Below are 21133 nucleotides of genomic sequence, written 5' to 3'. Positions count from 1 at the left end.
ATTTTACTACAGAATCGAATTATTCATTTTCGCTCACCCCTACTCCTCACATCCCATTCCTTCCTAGCGTACTCCAGTGTAATAGTTTCGGCTTAAAAGTGACGTTTAGGCTAGAACTAAAAATGTCATGCTTTACAGCAGACCCTGCCTGAAGCAACAACAAAAAAACACTGACTGGTGCACGTTTGTAGAGGTACTTTTCATAAACAAGCTGAGCTCATCCACAAGGACTAAGGGCTGGACCAGAGTTCATCTACATGCCCCATGTGTTGCGTTAAACCTTATCCTCTAATAGCTTTGGGGAAGTTGGCAGAAATAAACGCCCACTCACCTGCTCACCTCCCCCATGTAAGTTTAGAAGGAGAGGTTTGCGGCTTCAGGGCAGTAACTAGGCGGCTTAACCGACTGGCTTGGAAACGATGTGAGCGCCGTGTTTGCGAGAAGAGACATTTGTGTCGTGTTTGTCGTCGGTAATCCTCAGTGTAAGTAGCCAGTGGCTGCGCCGTCATCTCTTTGTGTTTGGCTAAGGTGGAGCCGCGCCGCGGCGCTGAATAATGGACAGAACCAAGACGAGGGGCTATAAAAAGAAAGCCCACATGCACGCTCTGTCAGTCACCACTGGGACCTGCACGCGGTCGCCCGGGGCTGCTGCTCGGACACGCAGGTAATAACAGCCCCCCCTGCACAATTCTCTGTGGATAACACAAAAGGAGAGAATGCTGCCAGACAGGCTGGCCCAGATCACGTTACTGCATTCACGAACACAAATATAGGGAAGGCGTAGTAAAAGAAAGGAAACCGTTTTCTTCTGCTGAATGAATTGGTGATTAGTCGAACCTTCTCTGCGTTGGTTTGGAGTTTAAACAAAAGCAGCGTGGAATCATCTGCTCCCCACAGACGTCTAAATGAACGGGCCTCACTCCAGCAGTCAGGTGAGAGGGGGGGTTTAGTAAATCAGGAAGGGGGTTATCTTTTACAACATGGGAGCAATTCGAGTAAACAAACCCATTCGACGTTTTAAATGTGTATGCTTGAAAGGTCGACTATGTTGCCTAGACTCCACTCCCCAGTGGAAGCGGTACAGTGTGTGCACCGCTCCTTGAAAAGATATTCCTGCTCAGAACCTTTTGTAACTTGATATCTGTGTGTGTGTTCATGTGTTGGCCCATGTTCTTGTGTGTGTGTGTGTGTGTGTGTGTGTGCGCGTTGTTACATGTTCTGTGTGAACGCCCAATTAGTGCGTATGCCTTATCCTTTGTCCATGTTTATGTTTTGGTCCATTTATTTGGGGGTTTTCCATGTTCTGTGTGCACACACAATGTGTGTGTGCGCGTGTGTTATATGTCTGTGCGCACACACACTTAGTATGTGTGTTGTTCCATGTTCTGTGTGTGCTGGTTCACGTAATATATGCCAAACTATTACCCGTGAACCCCGTGAGGCGAACGGTGACCGAAAGCGAGCGTCTTGCCTCTTAAATATATTTTAAACGCCACGCTAATGGTACTCGTCAAATGTCGGTTTTTGTGACAAAGCGATGAATGTTGACATATGACCTTGGCCCAAAGTTTAAAAATATCTTTATCGAGCCCATAGTAGAAGACCTATGTTAATGCCTGTCGCATAGCACAACCAACTTAAGTTAGCAGGAAGACTTTAGTGGTGTTTCAGGTTGTCGTGTACAGAGATCTCGGGTTATTCCATGTTAGACGGAGAGCTCCCGTGTCTTTGTTTTGGGGTTGCATTCTGGGACTCGTAGTCCGGCATTCACAGCAGGTAAAGGAATACTGGAATGCACAGAGTACCACACTTGTCCAGGATGAGCTGCTTATGCCCGGCATAGGATACCCAGCAGAGGTGCATAACAGCTCACGCCTCTTTGGAGTTCTAAACATGCACGCTCACTACTTTGCTTGAAGGGCGCCTGTGCCTTATCGTTGCTGTGAAATTCCTGCTTCTGTCTGCAACTGTTCGGAATGTATTGCTGCCCTTACATTGATTTTTGAACAGAAAGGTCAACATAGATAACTTTTGACTCAAATGTATTGGCGGGGTTGATTAATCTGTGTGCAAAAGCCAGCTGTGTGCAATTGGAACAAGGTAAAAATACCGGACATCTGCCCTGTCACACTATGGTAAATAGTAAGAAATGCATTAATATATTGGGCCTGGAAGGCAAGCAAGAAATTCTAGGTGATGCACGTATTAATAGGAGATTTTTTTTGGATCTTCTATATACAATTCCATCATTGAGAATAATTGCGTCTAGTGATATTGATTGTATTTCTTTGGCTCCAACTAACAATTACCGTATGACATGTCATTTATTTTCTGAATATGTGTTGAAACTTATTTGGTCCTTTAGAAGGGAACTACATGAAATGGGTTTCTCGTTATTCACATTCAATGATGAAAAGTTGGCAGGAGAATTTTTATTTGATAATCAAAAATCCGTATCCTCTGAGCAAAATATAAACGGAGACTCGACGACGAGCGTAGGATATCAAAAAATGTGTATTTCACAACTATTGACGACTGCTCGTACCAATGGTGAAATGGCGTGGATTGAACCACTATTAAAAACGGTATTTGCGGCAAGCCCTAACTTATTTACTTCATAAGTAAAGGATAAGACAGTACTTACGGTACTGTCATGGAACTCATGTGGCTTTAAAAATATTGAGACTTGGCTTTCCACTCTTGTTAAATTGCCATCAATTTTCATGTTCCAAGAAACAATGAAAATTGAACCACTTGTTATCCCTGACTATCAATCATATTGTTCTCCTGCCAGTAAAGGGGTTGAGGGAAGACCTTTTGGTGGGCTAACAATTTCTGTCGATAATTCCATTGCCTGTAATATAACCTTGGTATATTCATCTATTCATGTTCTAGCGGTCTTCTTAAATTTAAACAAATCTGACACAGGGATTATTCTAGTAATGAATGTATATTGCAATCATTTGAAATACAAATTGTCGGATATACTTGATGACATAGATTGTTGTTTTGACCAAGCGTCAACATTTTACTCTAAATATGATACTATTATCGGTGGTGATTTTAATTCACAATGTATTGGATCACCAGTGTATTATAAAGACCATAAACAGGTAAATTCAAACAGCTTTAAGAGAGGAACTATATTTCGGGATTATTTCGATGACTGGGGTATGTCATTTGTGAAGTTTGATATGGATTCAAACAAATATACCTGGAAAAGGGGCAATATTACTTCAATGATTGATTTTTTTTGTGTATCTGATTCGTTGCTATCATGCATTGATGCTGTTACAATTGGGGATATAATCTATAGCGATCATGCTCCCATTACCATTAATACTTCTATTGTTACGAATCAATGGCATGTTAATCAGAGTATGCATGCCATTGAGATTAAAAGAGAAAACATATCTCTTAGATGGAATCCTACCTTATGCAAGAGACTAGTAGAGAATGTATCAAATCATCTAAAACATGTGGTCAATTTTCTAATGCCGGAATTATATTCTATAGAATATTTAAATCAGATGATCAATGATAGCATTAAAGAAGCTCTTAATAAATTTGGAATAAAACAAGCTTCTTTTGTGACAAATCACAAACATAGATTTAATTATAAGATTAAAATACTGAAAAAAACTAGAAATCGCGATATACGAAGGCTTGAATTAGCGAAACTTCCTGATAAACTTTATTCATTAAAAAAGAAGAGTATAGTCCAAGAATACAAATTTAAAGTGAAGGGAGTACACATAGAGCAATACAACAAAGAAAATTGTGATATGATCAAAGCTATTTGTAGTAGAAATTCCCGCGATATTTGGGCTGCCCTTAAAAAAGGGGATATGACGGATATACGTAATGGATCTATAATTAACGCTGAAACTTGGACAGCTTATGTTAAGCAAAAATATGAACTACCAGTTCGTTTTGTTAAAAACCAAGATGATGTAGAGCTATCAAACACTGACATAAAATTTGTATGGACTACCTCTGATATTATGTGGGCTATCAAAAAATTATCTAATTCTCGTGCCCCTGGCCCCGATGGGATCCCATCTTGCGTATATCGGTCCGATCCGATTTTCTGGAGTATGATCTTAAAAATTAAGTTTGACGATATTTTAATGAGTGGCACTATTCCGTCTTCATGGGTCACTTCCATTCTTATCCCATTGTATAAAAAAGGTGATCCTAGATTGCCCGAGAATTATAGACTGATATCGTTAACAGATGCGGCGGCAAAGGTGTTCGCTATTTTAGTTATCTATGAGCTTGATAAACATCTAGCAACTTATAAGACCTATTCGAAATGCCAAGTGGGATTTAGACGACAAATGGGAACAACCCTAAATGCCACTATAATGAAACATCTGATTGCCGGAGTGAATAATAATGAATTGAGCACAATCTACATTGCGTCCATTGACATGTCTTCTGCGTTTGACACTGTTGTGCGGAATGTATTATGGACCAAAATGCGTAAGTTGGGAATTCCGGAATATCTGATTTATTGGATTAAGAAATTCCATACCAATACATCTAGTAGAATTCGTCTAACTCAGGGTGGTTCGCTAACTGAATCTGTGCAACTTCATCTTGGTTTAAAACAGGGCTGCAATTTTGCTGCACTACTGTTCAATCTTTATCTCTCTGATATAGATAAACTTTGGGAATCCACTCTGATGTTACCAGCAAGGCTATGCCCACTAAGAATACACTGGCTAGCCTTTGCAGATGACCTTATCTTTTTTGATCTAACTCCTGCTGGTCTTCAAGCTAAGATAAATACATACATAAAGTTTGCGTATGAACATAATCTACAACCTAATTCATCCAAGACATGCATAATGATTTTTAAATCAAATAAGAAACTTAAGAAGTTCAACTGGAATATGGGGGGGACTCGTTTGTGCGAATTACAAGAATCCATTTACTTAGGATATCGTTTGAGCAATGTGAATAGTATAAAGTCATGGGTGGAATATCTAAAGTTGAAAGCCAGACCACTCTTAAGTCAGATGAAATTTATCTTTTATAAGTTGTGTAAGTTTTCAATGACTCCGTTATTAGAGTTTCTTACATTAAAGGTTGAGCCAATTCTTTTATACGCGATGGATATTTATGTTGGTAATTTGTACAAGCAACTTGATTCCATACAGGGTACTTTAGTGAAGAGAGCTTTATGTTTATCTATATCAATCCCGAACTGTGTTATTAGACATGAGTTGGGATTGATTTCTTTATCTACTAGGTTTACCTGGCGGGCTCTCTCTAACTATTCCAAAATACTTAACTATCCTGATAATTCTTTATATCAGGATCTTTTTGAATTTACTAAGGGTTGCTCATCCAGTTCGTTTACTAGCTACCTTGAAACCATGGCTAAAATTTTAAATAATTTGGGCACTGATCGTGATGATTTGCTTATACGTCCTAACTATGTTAAACATAAATTATTTGCGTACGACTGGTGTAAAACTCTAGAGGAAATATCAAATTTGAATACCTATAATGAATATGCAAAATTCCTACACAAAAGAGATGGCTGTTGTGATTATATAGCGTTATTTCCGTGTAATAAAACCAGAATGTATTATATGAGATTTAGATTAAATCAATTTCATACTCTCGAACGAACAAAATTCTGGGGAATTGCAGGAACTAACTCTGGCGCCACGAAGTGTCGATTTTCGAGGTGTAGTGAACAGAAGGAAACGCTAAAACATTTGATTTTAGAATGCCCATATTTTAGAGATGTACGGACTAAGCTTTTTCTACGATTTATAAATGTGAATTATGCAGATTGTATGATATCTCTTTGGACTCGACTGATGCAAGGAAACGAGAGATCATTAATCTTTGCCTTAGTAGAGTTCTTGAAAGTAATTGAGAAAGAGATTTTGTTATTTCAGTGTTAAATTTGTTTGTTATTGGGTTGCTTTCCTTTAAAAATTGTGTTAAAGCTTTGTTCTACTTTTATCAGTTTTATTGAGATGTTTTGCATTTTGTCTGGTTATTTGAAATTTTGTTTGTAATAATGTGCTATTTTGTAAAGGTTCATTGAACTATATACAAATAAAAAAAAAAAAAAAAAAAAAAAAGCCAGCTAAACATTGTGTTGTCGACTCCTGCTACTTTTAGTTTCACTTTAAAATCTGGCTTCGTTCATAGCTTGAGGGCCATTCGGAGTTTGTCAGTGAAATGACCTGAAAGCAGACACATTGCTTGGTAGAGCAAACTCGCCAAAGGCATCTACACACCTGGATATAGCCGCACAGGGGGCTTGGTATTATTAGTTTATCAAAAAAGGGCCCCCATATTACCTGTATTGGTAGTCACCTGCAGCGTTCTCTCTAAATGCATTTGATAAATACACAATGATAATACAAGTGCTAACCAAAAAAAAAAAGCTGCGGCACTCATTAACATACCTATTGAATGTGGTGTCACTAGAAATACGCACATCAAGGTGCCCTCTAAGAAAAGTGGTGGCACTCCATCCACCCGAGTGTACCCTCGACTTGAGCCCTGTATACATGCTTTCTCAGCAGAGAAGATCGGCTTAAGTGGGGGGGATCCATCCACACGCGTGTACCCTCTACTTGAGCCTTGTATACATGCTTTCTCAGTAGAGAAGATCGGCTTAAGTGGGGGGGATCCATCCACACGCGTGTACCCTCTACTTGAGCCTTGTATACATGCTTTCTCAGTAGAGAAGATCGGCTTAAGTGGGGGGGATCCATCCACCCGTGTGTACTCTCGACCTGAGTCCTGTATACATGCTTTCTCAGCACAGAAGATCGGCTTAAGTGGTGGGACGCCATCCACCCGTGTGTACTCTCGACCTGAGTCCTGCATACATGCTTTCTCAGCACAGAAGATCGGCTTAAGTGGTGGGACTCCATCTACCTGCGTGTACCCTCGACTTGAGCCCTGTGTACATGCTTTCTCAGCAGAGAAGATCGGCTTAAGTGGGGGGACTCCACCCACACACGTGTACCCTTGACTTGAGCCCTGTATACATGCTTTCTCAGCAGAGAAGATCGGCTTAAGTGGGGGGATCCATCCACCCGTGTGTACCCTCGACTTGAGCCCTGTATACATGCTTTCTCAGCAGAGAAGATCAGCTTAAGTGGTGGGACTCCATCTACCTGCGTTTACCCTCGACTTGAGCCCTGTTTTCTGGCTTTAGAAAAGCACTTCTAGGCTTCGACTGAATCATTTAACACTAGTGCAGCTTTCTCCCAAAGTCCCACTGTAGTGATCCCTGGACTCAGGCCCACAATTGTCTCAAAGCAGACCTCTTCGGTTACAGTAAAGGAAAAGGTCACCCGGACATGCAATAGGTCACCATAAGTATTTGACATTTGGTGATCATTGCAGAACAAATATATCCACCACTAATAATTATGAATGGAAAAAAATGTAATTGAATATGTTAATCGTTTCTGCCCTTGCTGTTCAAATGAATGAAAACGAAATTGCATGGTTGCTTGCCCAGCAGTTTCCCTCAAATCTTCGAGGACTGCCTTCAGACTACTATAGGCCAGTTCTAAAATGCATGCGGATACCAAATTATACAGAAACTGAACATTTGCTTTCAATATTGAACACAGTAAACATTTTGGCACCAGTTAATAAGATTACGGTTGTGCAATAGTTATTTGATATTTGTATAGTGCCTACTGTCGTTTGTATGGCCTCAAACCACTGTGGGGTGGATGGCCCTTTGGAAGACCATATTCTGTCAAACATGACAATAAAAGATAATTGCATTCCATGTGAAAGATAATTGTAGTTAAGGTCACTATTCAATTACTAGCAGAGATGACTATTTTAAAGACATTATAAAAGCCAGAACACACATTGTGTTCAGGTGCGGAGAGAAAAACTATGTCAGTGACTGGCTCGCCTATCCATGCGCACTTATCAACCCTGGTCTGCTCTAAATGGCCGTGCCAAGCTTCAACCCATTCTAAAATGTATGTGCACGGGATCAAGGAAACGACAGGCCCCCTACATTCAGATTGATAGAAGCCCATTTCCCTATGCAGCACCACCTACTAACTCTAGTGCTTCTAAATCAAACAATGCCGCTACCGCCACAGCAGCACTATGAACACACCTAGCCAACACACCTAGGCAAGCAACCTGAAGCGAACCCACAATTGCCTGTCTGTTAGGAAGAATTCTCAAGAATGTGCTAATTTCCGTTACAACTTTGCTGGTTTTCTATGATTTGATTTTTTTACCTGGCAAGTGTGAGCCATGTTTCCCTACTCTTTCATGTATTTTCTGGCGTGTTTACTTTTGTGTTCTTTGGTTATGGAGTAGGGATCATCCTTTTCTTGTGTGTCACACACCACCTTTATATATTATTTTATTGATTTGGTTGAGAATCTCAACCTTTCAATATAAAAGACAAAATGTAGAACATTCAAATTCATTCACATTCATTAACAATTCTTAATTAGCAAAATACACACAAAAAGATAAAAATTAAAACACTTAAATAATAACTCACAATATTTCTAAAATTTATTTTTTTTTAGATTTAAAATGGATATCAAAATAGGAATCAGACAGAACAAACCACTACAGAAGTACATTATCTAGACAAGGTAATGATTATCGATTCATTATAGTATGCAATTTTCCCTTTATCAGGTTTAAATGTTCATTCTCTGGTTGGAATCATCAAGTCTAAGTTCATTCAAGAAATTTATCGTCGCATAACCCATTGATTTGGAGTATACATGAAATATGTATTTCCAGAGGTCTTTAGCCTCCATGTTTTGCTTATGCCCAAAGAATGCTTTAAAATAATTAGTTCTTCTTTCCACTAACTTGGGGCATTCTGTTATAATATGTACAAGGGATTCAATTTCAACATTACAAAAACGACATAGAGTATTTGCATTGGGATCTTTGACCCATTTTGCTGTAACTAATCTGACATGCCATAAATTGAATCTCAGACGCAACAACCCTGTGCGATGCGAAACACTAGGCGATTTCAAAAGATACGCTTCAGTAGTACCATAGGCCTTGAGCCCAAATGGGTTTTGTTTAAAGTTTTGGTATTTATTGCGCAGTTCCCTGGTTTCTATCCAGTCTATTTCCCACATTTTGCGCTTGGCTTTATTTGGATTTTGACACAGCAGGTTAACTGATATATTTGCTTCCTGTAGGAATTTTTTTGCCTGGCTGCCCCACTTCAAAATGAATTCATCTTTAGATGCTTGTATATAATTGGCTAGATGTATAAGTAAGCCATTTTGATGGTCTTCAAGAATACATTTCTTATACAATGTACAAACTTTCCACTTGTATACAGCATAAATGGATATCAACCCTAGTTCGTGTCTTATCATGGCTGTCAGAGTAGATACTGGAAGATTTAACAGTGTCCTCCAAAACAACCCTTCTTTCTTATTCCAAAAACTGTTTGGTTTAATCGGTTTGGTTTCGGCTCCATACAGTAAAATTGGCAATGCTTTTTCTTTGTAATAAGCTATTAGAGGGGCAATGGTGAATTTGCAGTATTTACCTTTGACAATTTTCGATTGTGAAATCAAATTTTTCCATTTTATATCCAAACTATATTCATATGGGGTGTCACTTGGACTATTATTGATGTTAATCCCCAAGTATGTATATTCATCAACCGCTTCAACTATTTCACCATTTATCATCCAATTAAACTTTTTGTAGCAGTGCTTACCATTACCGAATTGAATCACTTGCGTTTTTTTAGTATTTATAGTCATTTTATTTGATACTGCATAATTTTCCAAAGCCCCTAGCATATTACGTAGACCCATTGGTGTTCTAGACATCAACAACAGGTCATCGGCATACAAGAGCCATTTTACCACAATAGGGCCTAGTTTCGGAGAGTCAGTAACAATGTCAGCGAATACTTTGCCGATATCAAGAATAAAGAAATTAAAAATAGAGGGCACCAATATACACCCTTGTTTAAGACCTCTTGAGCTACAAATTGGGTCTGATAGCAATCCTTCATTATTTAATCTGATTTGCAGTGTTGTGTTAGAGTGGAGATCTATGATCCATTTTAATATGTTCCAGGGACATTCGCTTTTCATCAACTTCATCACCATGAGTTCCCTTGGAATTGAGTCAAAAGCAGTTTTGAAGTCGACAAAGGCAGCATACAGGGGTAATTTTAAGCTTGCTTGTTTTGCTATGATTGCATTTATGCATAATAAGTTGATCCCTGTGCCAAGTCCTCTCAGAAATCCAGTTTGCCATGGATCTCTTAGCACTTTCCTATCGAGCCAGGCATTAAACTCTCGAAGCACTAAGCGGGCAAAGATCTTACCAGGACAATCTAGAAGTGCAATCGGCCTATAAGAGGCTGGATCTGATCTTTGGCCTTTCTTATATAGCGGAATGAGGATGGATTTCTTCCATGACTCCGGGAGGCGCCCCGAGCGCATCACCTCTCCAAATATCTGCATTAGTATTTTTGACCAGATCTCGGGATTGGATTTGAGCATTTTATTAGTAAGTCCATCCGGACCTGCTGCCCTCGAGCTACTAAGTTTCGATATAAACTGCAATATATCATCCTGGTCAAATATAATTTGATGGTCCCAGTTTCTAACTTCCAATGCACATTGGCTATTCAGAAATGGAGATTCATATGTCTGCAAGAAATAAGCACGCCATGATTCGGCCGAGATGGAATTGACTTGAACCGAGTTGCCTCATTTAGCAAACTCCAAATTTCAGCTGAGTTTTTTAGTGCAATTTTTTTAACATGTATTCACTATCTCTTTGAAAGCATAAGGCTTTCCTTCCCTTTTGCCAATTTTTATATCTTGTATGACGTAGTTTAGACTTCTGTATCATTTCTTCAATGGGCAACTGCTTTATCAAGCGTAGTTGGTATCTTAATTCCATTTTTTTGTTTTTCACCTCTGAGTCAAACCTATGGGTATGTTTATAACCACAACCTTGCACAGAATCCTTAACGGCTGCATATTTGAGCATAGATGATACATAGTCCCTCCCCAAATTGTGAGACAGTTGTTTACCATAGCCTATTAGAGAGGCATTCCACCATTTTAGTCGATTTCTTGCATTGTTTGCACTCATATTACCATTTATTTTTGATCAAACTTTTAATATTCAGGGACTGGACTATGTTCATCATTGCCTTATTTACATAAATGTAATCAATATTAGCCTCAAATACACCATTATGCCAAGTGCTCACCATGGATGGGTCACCTTGCACAGAACCATTCACCATAACCAGTTGCATATTTTCCATGCATTGACTCCATCTTATTTCCTCAGGTGTTAGTTTCTTTCGATTTTTAGGAGCCAGATGCATATTGATGTCACCCATGACCAACACATAGTCTATATGCTTTTCTAGTGCAACTCTTATACCAATTTGCTCTAAATAGGCAAAAAAGGAATCTGAAGATAGGTGGGATCTCCCCCAATAGATGTTGACTAATATGATAGTATGGGTTTCATTGCATAATTTAATGAATTGCATAAAAGAGGTACCCGAAATCAGATTTGTCACTTTAAACTCTTTTGATTTTTTAATCGCAATGAGAAGGCCAGGTTCTAGCAATATTTCATAATCATTCCAAACAGGAGCTTGTGTCAACCATGCTTCCTGTAGTACTACAATGTCATATTTGTTCAATTCAGAGCCATGCGTGTTAATAAAGTGTTTGAAGCCCCGGGTGTTCCAGCATACAAGGTTAATTTATTCTTTCGGTATGGGTTGCTATGATTGGGCAGATCTTTCTATCCCAAAATTTGCCTGATCCCTATTAATGGAACCATAAATTCTAGGAGCCCATTTTTTCCCCCATTCTTTCTCCTGTTTCCAGATGCTCTTCTTTATAGATATTGAAGCCCATGTTCTGAAGGGTGTTTCTTGCTTTCCCTACCATATCCGCCAAAACAGTTGAGCGAAACGTGATTCTAGACCTGGATAGATCTTTATCGCTCAAGAATTCTACCCTATCAATATCAGAGGATGTTAAGTTTCTTAGCTCTGGTATCTCTTTAAGTATGTTAAGAACACAGGAGCGATTAAGATCATATTGTTCATAAGGATGATCTCTACATTCCAGAATAAAACAGTGAAGATTACTTGATCCCATTAATCTAGCCTTTGGTACCTGTTCTCTCCCTGCACTTGCACTTGGCTTCCACTGGACCCCCCACCTCCCATCTCCAGGAGTTGTCGATGTTCTTTCAAAATTTGTGGGGGATGGGTGTCAGATATAACTTTCCCCGTATTTTGCGGGAGCCGCTCATAATCCATTCTAGATTTTTCCATTTGTCTTTCAACAATGTATTGGTCGATTGTCTTATTTATCTCTTCTCTCAATTGGGCATCAATCTGCCCAACTACCGCAGCAACAGATTGTGTGTCAATCAAACCACTCCTGGCAGGTACCTTTTGTATGACAGGTGGAGAAATACCAACAGGATCTTGTAACACTATCTTCTCTTTTTCCATTGCCGCCTGGCTTTCAGCCACCAACTTATCTAAAGGCTCGTAACTCATTTCAAAAGAGGATTTCCCCTTATTAATCCCCAGTTGCCGGGTTACTTGGCCCTTAGTAGCATTATTCTCTTTCATTGTAGGAGTCTCCCTAGGTTTGGCATTAGTTATCTTCAAGAATTGTCTTGGATTTGCCCATAATTTAGAGGCTTTTTTTTGTTTTTTGGGGCATTCTTCACCTATATTGGCAGTTATCTCGCCTAGAGACTTTTTTACTAGAGAGAGATTTGATGTGTTCATTTCGCACTGTATCTGGGCCAGTTATTAATTCTCCAGTGCTCCTTTCAGCTACCTCACTCAGAGACTCGAGCTCTCTCTCTCTCTGCTCTCAACTTCGGAGTGAATATTACCACTCAAGGTGAAATATCTGGGTTGTAGCAACTCTTTGCCTCCACTTGCTTGCCTGCATTCAGTTTGTGTCTCTGAATCATGTGTATTACAGTGTCTAAATATTTCGAACTGAGGATCACATTGCCTGGATTCCCTCATATTTCCTCCTTCAGTAATTTTACTCGATAGAGATGATAATAATATTGTTTGATGATTGATTTTCTGATTCATGGCTTCATACAACTTTGCCAAGGACAATAAGGCAGAATTCATCGCCAGGAGGGTTGAGCTCTGGTCTTCCCGCTCATCTGATTCTTCTGCCTGATTGTCCTCCAGCCTCAGGGATTCAAGACCTGTCCAAGATTTTTTTGCTGGTCTTGGGGTGGGTAGAACAAAAGACAGGGAGCTTTGCGAGCCATCTTTATCAGACATCGCCGATAGATTAGGTGTCATTTCAAGATCATTGTTTGCAGGCATGAGTGGTTCACTGGTCTCATTTAGAACTACTGACAGGACCTGATTACTTTTATTGTGCATTCTAATTGGTGACAAATCTTCAACCTGCATAAGGTCACCCGTATTAGAATGAACAAACACCACTTCTTCCTCATTTATTAGCACCTCAGACATGTTCATGGGACCAGAGGCTTCCCTGTACACTTGAGCCGTTACGCACATATTATTATAAGCTTCCCTCAGCCTTTGTTGCGCTTCCACCGTGCATGGTCTAGGAGGACTTTCATTGATTGTGCCAAGTGTTCTGCCTGAGGTTACTATATCGGCCTCGCAATGGTTAATCTCATTTTCCATGGTCGTATCTGAGATCATCCTTTCACAATTGGCAGCACGTTATTTTTAATTGCAGCTACTTCCAAATTAAGACATGTATTTAATACATGAAGGTTATCAAGTTTGTTATGGCTATATTTGTTCAAAACAATGTCATTACTCCCTACACCTGGAGTCACTCCCAGGTTACAATATTTGCGAATGTCGCTTCCTTCTCAGGGTTTCTCGGTTTGTTTACAATTACCCTCTCCCCCACATGAGGCGGAGCATATTTTTTACACTGCATTGCCGGCAAGACGGGAGCAGCATATAGCGTGCAAGGAATTCCCCCTTCTCTGAATAAAGACATGTTTACATTTGGCATTCCTGTTTTCAGATTAAAAGCCATTATTTCCACCCTTCCTTTTTCTTTACCCTTTTAGTTTTCTTGCCCCTCCCTATCGACAAATATTTATCTTGATGCAAATAGTGACTGACAACACCGAGCAAAGAAGGTTATGGCTTTCCTTTCGTGTTAAGCCACACAAATCCCAACACGGTTAAATAAATTACTAAACAAAAAAAAACCAAAGTAACAATACCCAAGAAAATAAAATAAAAATAAATACAAAGGAAAAAAGAAAAAAAAAGAATCGTATGATAAAATCACATTTAAGATCGCTCACCAAACAGTGAGAATTTCATCCACTAACCCCTTAGCAGATGTATGAAAACACTCAAAGACAACAAAGCAGCAAACAGCAAACAGTACTTTCTTTTACTTTCCGTGTGCGCGCGGGTGCGCTACACACGTTGTATTTAAGTGATGAAGGGCGGGCTCACAGTTCGTGAAAAAAAAAAAGAAGAAAGAAAGCCACGGCCCAATCAGAGGATAGTTTCAATGTTGTAGAGTCAGGCAGCTTCCATGTAGCGGAGAAAGACGTCCTCTCGGCGATGACCCAGCTGCCTGAACAAAACGATCGTGTTCCACGCACTGTCCTCAATGCAAGTAGGCTCCAAGGTGCATTCAGCGTTCGGTCCCAGCAAACAGTACTTTCTTGTACTTTCCGTGTGCACCACCTTTAGTGCAGTGACACAGGGGTGTCTTTCAGACTCTCCAAGGTTTAAATACCTTCTCTGGGACTGACTACTGTCTCCCAGAGCATATAAAGTTAAATTGACTTCACTAGTCTCTTTAAATATACTGACCCAGCACACACTATCTTCCTATAGAGTGCTGGAGGGGTCGCCTAGCATCCCCTGAGTCAAAACACTCATGTAACAGTCAAATGTCACCCTTTCCTACTTTAAATGGCTAGTGGCAGTGGTTTAGATCAAACTACTATGATTTAGCCCAACTGCGAACAGTAGCTAAAAATCGGGTCAGCCATGTTTTTCAATATGGCGCCCAAGACCTATCTGTAAAAACAGACTCCGGTCGACTTTTTTCACCATTTCTTTTTGGAAAGGTCCTTCTTGTGTTTGTCTCTGCGCGCCAAACCAGGTTTGGTCCCTTTGTTCATTGACCTTTGGCAGGCTTCAGTGCTGAAGCCCTTCTCTGGTGCCTGAGTGTCTGGGATGTATAGGATGTGAGAGAGGTGCCCGAAACTCCCTGTGCTTAGTCTCCTAGGAGACCTGAATGCACTCTGGCATGATTGGCCGACTGGATATCCGGCAAGGACAGCCACCGTGCTGTTTGAGTAACAGCCAGGCTGGAATGAATGGGGGAAAACTGTTTAAAAGTAGATCTCTGGGACTTGGAAAGCAGAGTCAACCACTGGAACGAAAGAATCGAAGATGAGCTGAAGGAAGAGGACTGCTGCAACTCCTGGATGAAAGGTGAAGCCTTGCTGCAGGTCTGAATTGCCTGAAACTCCATCGACAGAGAAGCCCGTCAAGGTTAACTTCTTCCCTTGAGTTTGGTGGGAACAACCAACTCGCAAGCCGCCTGGAAACTGTCCCCTCCTGCTCGAATTTTCTACAGGGTGCTGTGGAAAACCGGATAGCCAGTGGGAAGGATACCAGTTTGTGGTCTTTAAGACACTCACACCTTAAACCAACGTCCTAGCCAAGCTTGTTACCTCTTCCTTGGTCAGTGCAGGAATCTCCCAACATCCTCCTTCTTGTCCCCACGACTGAAGCACAGCAACTGCGAGACTTGCAGGAACTGCCAGGAACAGCTGCCTCAGCTACAGCTTTTTCTTCATTCAAAGGTACTGTGCAAACACGGTCCAGAAATCTTTTCGGCCACAGAGAAAGTTTGTCAAACTTTCCCCTCTTTGAAGGCTTGTCCTTCCCTAAACACTCGTCTAACATTTCGCCTGACCAAATTCTTCTAAAAACCGCGGCAAAGACTTAACCGTTTACTACCAGAACTATGCTGTCCTCTACAAGACTCTGAACCATTGACTTTGTCCCAGGCTTATGGAATTGAATTGCTGGTTGTAGTAAACAAACTCTTTGCCTTGCTTACGAAAGTATTTGTGCCTTGACTTTTTCTAACCTTGTCTTTTCACCTCCTCTTGAAAATAACTGAAGTGCCATTTTGCTCCCACTTCAGGGGAGCTGAACTTGTTCAGTAATTTATTGGTGATGTGTTGTAGTAACTGTTGCTTTTGATATTGAGCTGCTGTTGCTAGTGTAATGTTTTCTGAACCAATTTGTAAATAAATGTATATTATTTTTACCAAGAAACCTTGAGTCAGTGTCTACTTGAATCACTGTAATTATTGATCCTTTCTGTAACTCTTGCTACTGCTCACTTTGCTCTTGAGATACGTCTGGCTTCTCTGACACTGCCTCCACATTACTGTGTAGTACAGGCTTGTACCAAAGGTGAAATTGTACTGACACCTGTAGTCTTAATTGTGTGTGCTGGTACCAAGGAGTACTGCACAGGATTCTACCTAACACTGCCCAATCATCCCAGCTGACTCCTTGCCGACAACCAGCTGACCACATTCCTGTCCTTCACTGTGTGATCGTGCTCCAATGATATGACCGGATCATACACAACCATTGAGAGTCTACCATTTCCCTTAGACATCTGGCTTACCACGTTGTCCTGCCACAAAGGCTCCCCCAAACAGCACATTCAAGCTGCCTCTAAAGTAATCATGCAGCACATCCAAGAACAAGCACTCTTCCTAGCCACTCCTTTGTGACCAGACAAATCTGCTTTATTATCTGGCAGAAAACCTATTGCATGTAACATCACCTCTAAAGACACCACCACATTGATGGAGATCAGCGATTCTATCTACCCTAACCCACACACGAACGTTAAATGTTTAAAACCTATAACCAAAATGATGCCACTACCCCTAAAAGTGGCTTTAGTTAATGCTAGGTCTATCCCAGCCTATGCAGTAGACATTTCAGACCTCATCACAAACAACAACATTGATATCTTAGCCATATCGGAAACATGGCTTCATGCCGCCGCTGGCACTTCACTGACCATGCCATTCCACCCAAATATGCAATTTTTTCGTGAAGACAGACAGAACTCCAGAGGCGGTGGGATCGCCCTCATAGCTAGATATCATTACCCTTCAAAGAAATATGCACCTTTCCATCCTATGCTGGCGAACTTCTGACAACTAAATCAAGCCTCTATACCGCCACAATAACCATACATGTAGTCTACCATGCTCCTGGCCCTCTCCTCTCTTTTGAAGAGGATATCCTGCACCCCCTCACCAATATCAAACCTACTTCCAAAGCCATACTTTTAGGCGACTTCAACCTGGGCCTCAATGATGAGTCAGATCTTAACGCCTTATCCGTAGCCAACTCCCTGAAGACCCTAGGCTTCACTCAGTGTATCCTGAGTCCCACTCACTCCAAAGGCCGATCTTTAGATTGGCTGGCTGACCTTAACTGTAACATTGCCATTACATCCAATCATCCATGCCTCAGGACTGACCACACTATCATCCTTTTCACTATTACAGCGTCCAATCCCCAACCATCGGTGGCCCCACTTCTCCCTGCCACTGCCACTCAGAGCAAGAGAAATATAACCAAAGCCCATATCCTGCTATTGCTGGATCCGCTGGTCGATCTGCAGGCTCAACTAAATGACCCAGCCACACTGGTAGACTTGTACAACCTAACGTTCACTCAGGCTATCAACACTGTGGTTCCCCTCACGCTATGGAAAGCCAAAGCAGTCGCATACCGCAATGCTTGGTTTTCCCCTGAACTCGAAGCCCTCTGGCTACTGAAACACAAGGCTGAAACACTGTTGAATAAAAACCCCTCTAAGCCCAACAAAGCCTGTTTTATCTTGGCAGCAAAGGAATACAAAAAGGCCATTATCCTAGAAAAGAGTTCTACCTCTAATACCAGAATTGCCAAATCAAACTCCAGCGCCAGAGAACTTTTCACTATATTGTGTGAGCTTGAAGCCCCTGTGCCCACCCCAACAAATTGCACTCAGGACAGCACCTGGTGCGTCAACATACAAAATGCCCTATTTCTCAGAATCAACACACTCCAAAAAAAGATAATTTCTAAAAGAAACACTATGGGCAGCACCACCCTTGCTATCGCTGGTGTTAGGCCCCAAGCATGCCTAGGAAATTTCCCCAGCTTGGACTTCAAACCGGTCACCGAACTCGAGGTCACTCAGATCATCCAAGGGCTAAAACCTTTGCATTGCCAGGGAGACGTATGCCCTGCAGCATTCATCAAGGACTGAGCTGAATCCTTGTCTCCTTTCATGAGCACCCTTATCAACGCTTCCTTCTCCTTTTGCTCCACACCTATTAATCTCAAGGATGCATGGGTCCTTCAATTTCTATAAAAACCTACCCTTGACTCAAACATCTCCATGAATTACCGGCCATCCCCATTGTCCCCTTTCTTCTTAAGAGTCTGGATCATGCTCCTTACCTTCAGATTCAGACCAACTTTGAATCCAACAACCTCCTGGTACTGAGCCAATCAGGCTTCTGACATGGATCTGGCACATAATCTGCTTTGCTGGGTTTAAAGAATCAATTGGACGAGATCAAAGACGCTGGCAAAACGGCCTTACTTCTGCTACTTGACCTATTGGCCACTGTCGACTAGGTAGACCATCAAATCTTATGTCGCCTCTTGGCAACAGCAGTTCACTTCTTACCTGCAGCCATCTCCTGGATCGCCCCCTTCCTATCTGATAGATCCGAGAGTGTTTTCAGCTAACGCAGCAGAAACACCGGTCTCGGGTCACGTGTGGCATTCCACAAGGCTCTTGTGTCTCTCTGATCTTATACAATATATTCACCAAACCCTTATTTAACCTTCTTAATAATCAAGGAGTTGCCTACACTCACTATGCAGATGACACGTTGATCCTCCTCCCCCTCTCTGGTGACTACACTACCGATACTAACAATTTGCAGTCAGTCTACCACACAATACAGTCATGGAGGCTTCCCACCATCTCTGCTTCAACAACGACAAGACGGAAGTGCTCCTGGTAGGCTCCCACACATCCCTCAACAAGGTCAACCCATCATATAAATAATTCACTATAGAGGGCCATACCATTCAAGTGTCCAGCAATGTCAAGACGGTTGGCGTATACCTTGATGCCACCTTGTCCTTTTCCAGGCTGGTCAATGGAATCACCTCTTCTGCATACCACTAAATGTATCAATGCATGCAGACCTTTTCTGACCCCTGACCAGTGCCTCACTATTGTGAGAGCACTTATTGTCTCTAGACTGGATTATTGCAATGTCTTATTTGCAGGTAGTTTTTCATGTAACATGAACAAACTGCAAATCATTCAAAACAATGCCCTCAGATCCACTCTCAACATCCCGAAGCGCGAACACATCTCTGCAGCAGGAAAAAAGGCACACTGACTACCAACCCGTGAGTGCATCACTTTCAAAACTCTAGCAATCATGCATTCATGCCTCTCCAACTTGGCTCTACAATACCTCTCACAAAAACTTTCAAAAGCCCAATCTTCCAGACCCACATGCTCCTTGTATTCAAACTAACTCACCATCCCCTGCTTCAGGTGCAAGAGAGCAGGAGGGGTCTACCTTTCCGGCCATAGCCTCTGAGGCATGGAATGCCCAACCTTTGTCATTGATATCTGAACAATCATATTGGGTGTTCCAGAAACAACTTAAAGCTCTACTCTTCTCGTTGAACACATCTCCTGTCTTTATCAGCACTCATCCCTTTTCCATTGGCTCTATCTATTCTTGATCCTTGCCATATGTGTCCTATGTGATGTAACCAGCGCCATGATGCCTCTGGGTTTAATGCGCTTAACAAATGCAAAAAATAAATAATAAAATAGATGCAAGTCACCAACAGTGCAAACAAACATTTTCCAATGCATGTTCATGATGTCTTTGCCCACAACATATGCCAAACACACATAACAAACATGTACATGTAGGCTGCACTAATCTATGCCAGTATGACCATATAAGAACTCCCAGCCAATAAAAAATGCAATACCACAGAAAGTATATCCAGACTGGCTATACCAATGTAGGCCAGTCTAGCCATGTAAAAACACTTGTTATGTTTGCTTTACCCTTCATGCTCAACAAGAAATAGCATGCCACAGTAGGAAATTATAGCTAGACTAACAGCACCAACATATGCCACTCTAACCACATAATAAAATGTATCATGCTTGCTTCATCATAGATGCCCAATAAAAAATGCCATGTCAGTTATAAATTATAGCTAGACTAGCCACACCAAAATATGTCAGTCTAGCCAATTAATAACACTTAATATGGTTGCTTTATCATAGACCTCCTCAAGAAATGGCATGCCACAGTAAGAAATAGCTAGACTGATTAAACCAAAACATGCCAGTCTAGCCATACAATAAGGTTTACCATGCTTGCTTTATCATAGATGTCCTGTAAAACATGGCACCACAGTCAGAAACTATAGCTAGACTTGCTTTACAAAAAATATGCCAGACTCGCCACGTCATGACACTTATCATGCTTGCATTATCACTGACACCAGGTAGAAAATGCCATGCCACAGTAAAAAAGTGCATGCACACTGGTGCCACCAATGTTAGCAGGTCTAGCCAATAATAACACTTACCTTGTTTACTTTACCCTTGATGCACAATAAAGTATCTTTACTGTGTATCAAGGGTAAAGCAAAAAAGAATTCCATGACCCCCACACTTAAATTTAGTGGCCCTGCTCCCGCTTCACGCATGCAGACACACACACACTCTCATATAACATATGACCACATTCAAACATCAAAGAACTCCTTGCATGTACGCATATATAGAAACAAACATACCAAATAGACTCAAACAAGCATATATCAATGCATCCACATTTCATTAACATATTCCATGAAATAACTTTCCTAGTTGCCTTCTCAGGATGCACCACACTGCCACTGAGGTCCAGATGACTTGCCCCTACTCTCTAGTGCACCACACGATGACATGATGTATGTATTGAA

At 41.0% G+C, this 21133-nt stretch overlaps 1 protein-coding gene across 1 annotated transcript in view; it reads left to right on the top strand.

The window, feature by feature from the left end:
- The first annotated feature begins 399 nt into the window (after positions 1-399).
- LOC138467325 (calpain-13-like) overlaps positions 400-21133 on the top strand; it is a 662439-nt gene continuing 641705 nt past the window's right edge. The window contains exon 1 of the mRNA XM_069607301.1: positions 400-932. Coding sequence (XP_069463402.1) covers positions 906-932 — 27 coding nt within the window. The 5' untranslated portion in view covers positions 400-905. The remainder of the gene's footprint in view (positions 933-21133) is intronic.

The sequence above is a fragment of the Ambystoma mexicanum genome, chromosome 4q (genome assembly GCF_040938575.1).
Source record: "Ambystoma mexicanum isolate Mex_15411 chromosome 4q, UKY_AmexF1_1, whole genome shotgun sequence".
Classification (NCBI taxonomy): domain Eukaryota; kingdom Metazoa; phylum Chordata; class Amphibia; order Caudata; family Ambystomatidae; genus Ambystoma; species Ambystoma mexicanum.
The sequence above is the reverse complement of the archived record's forward strand: the minus strand, read 5'-3'. Positions and strand labels throughout refer to the sequence as shown.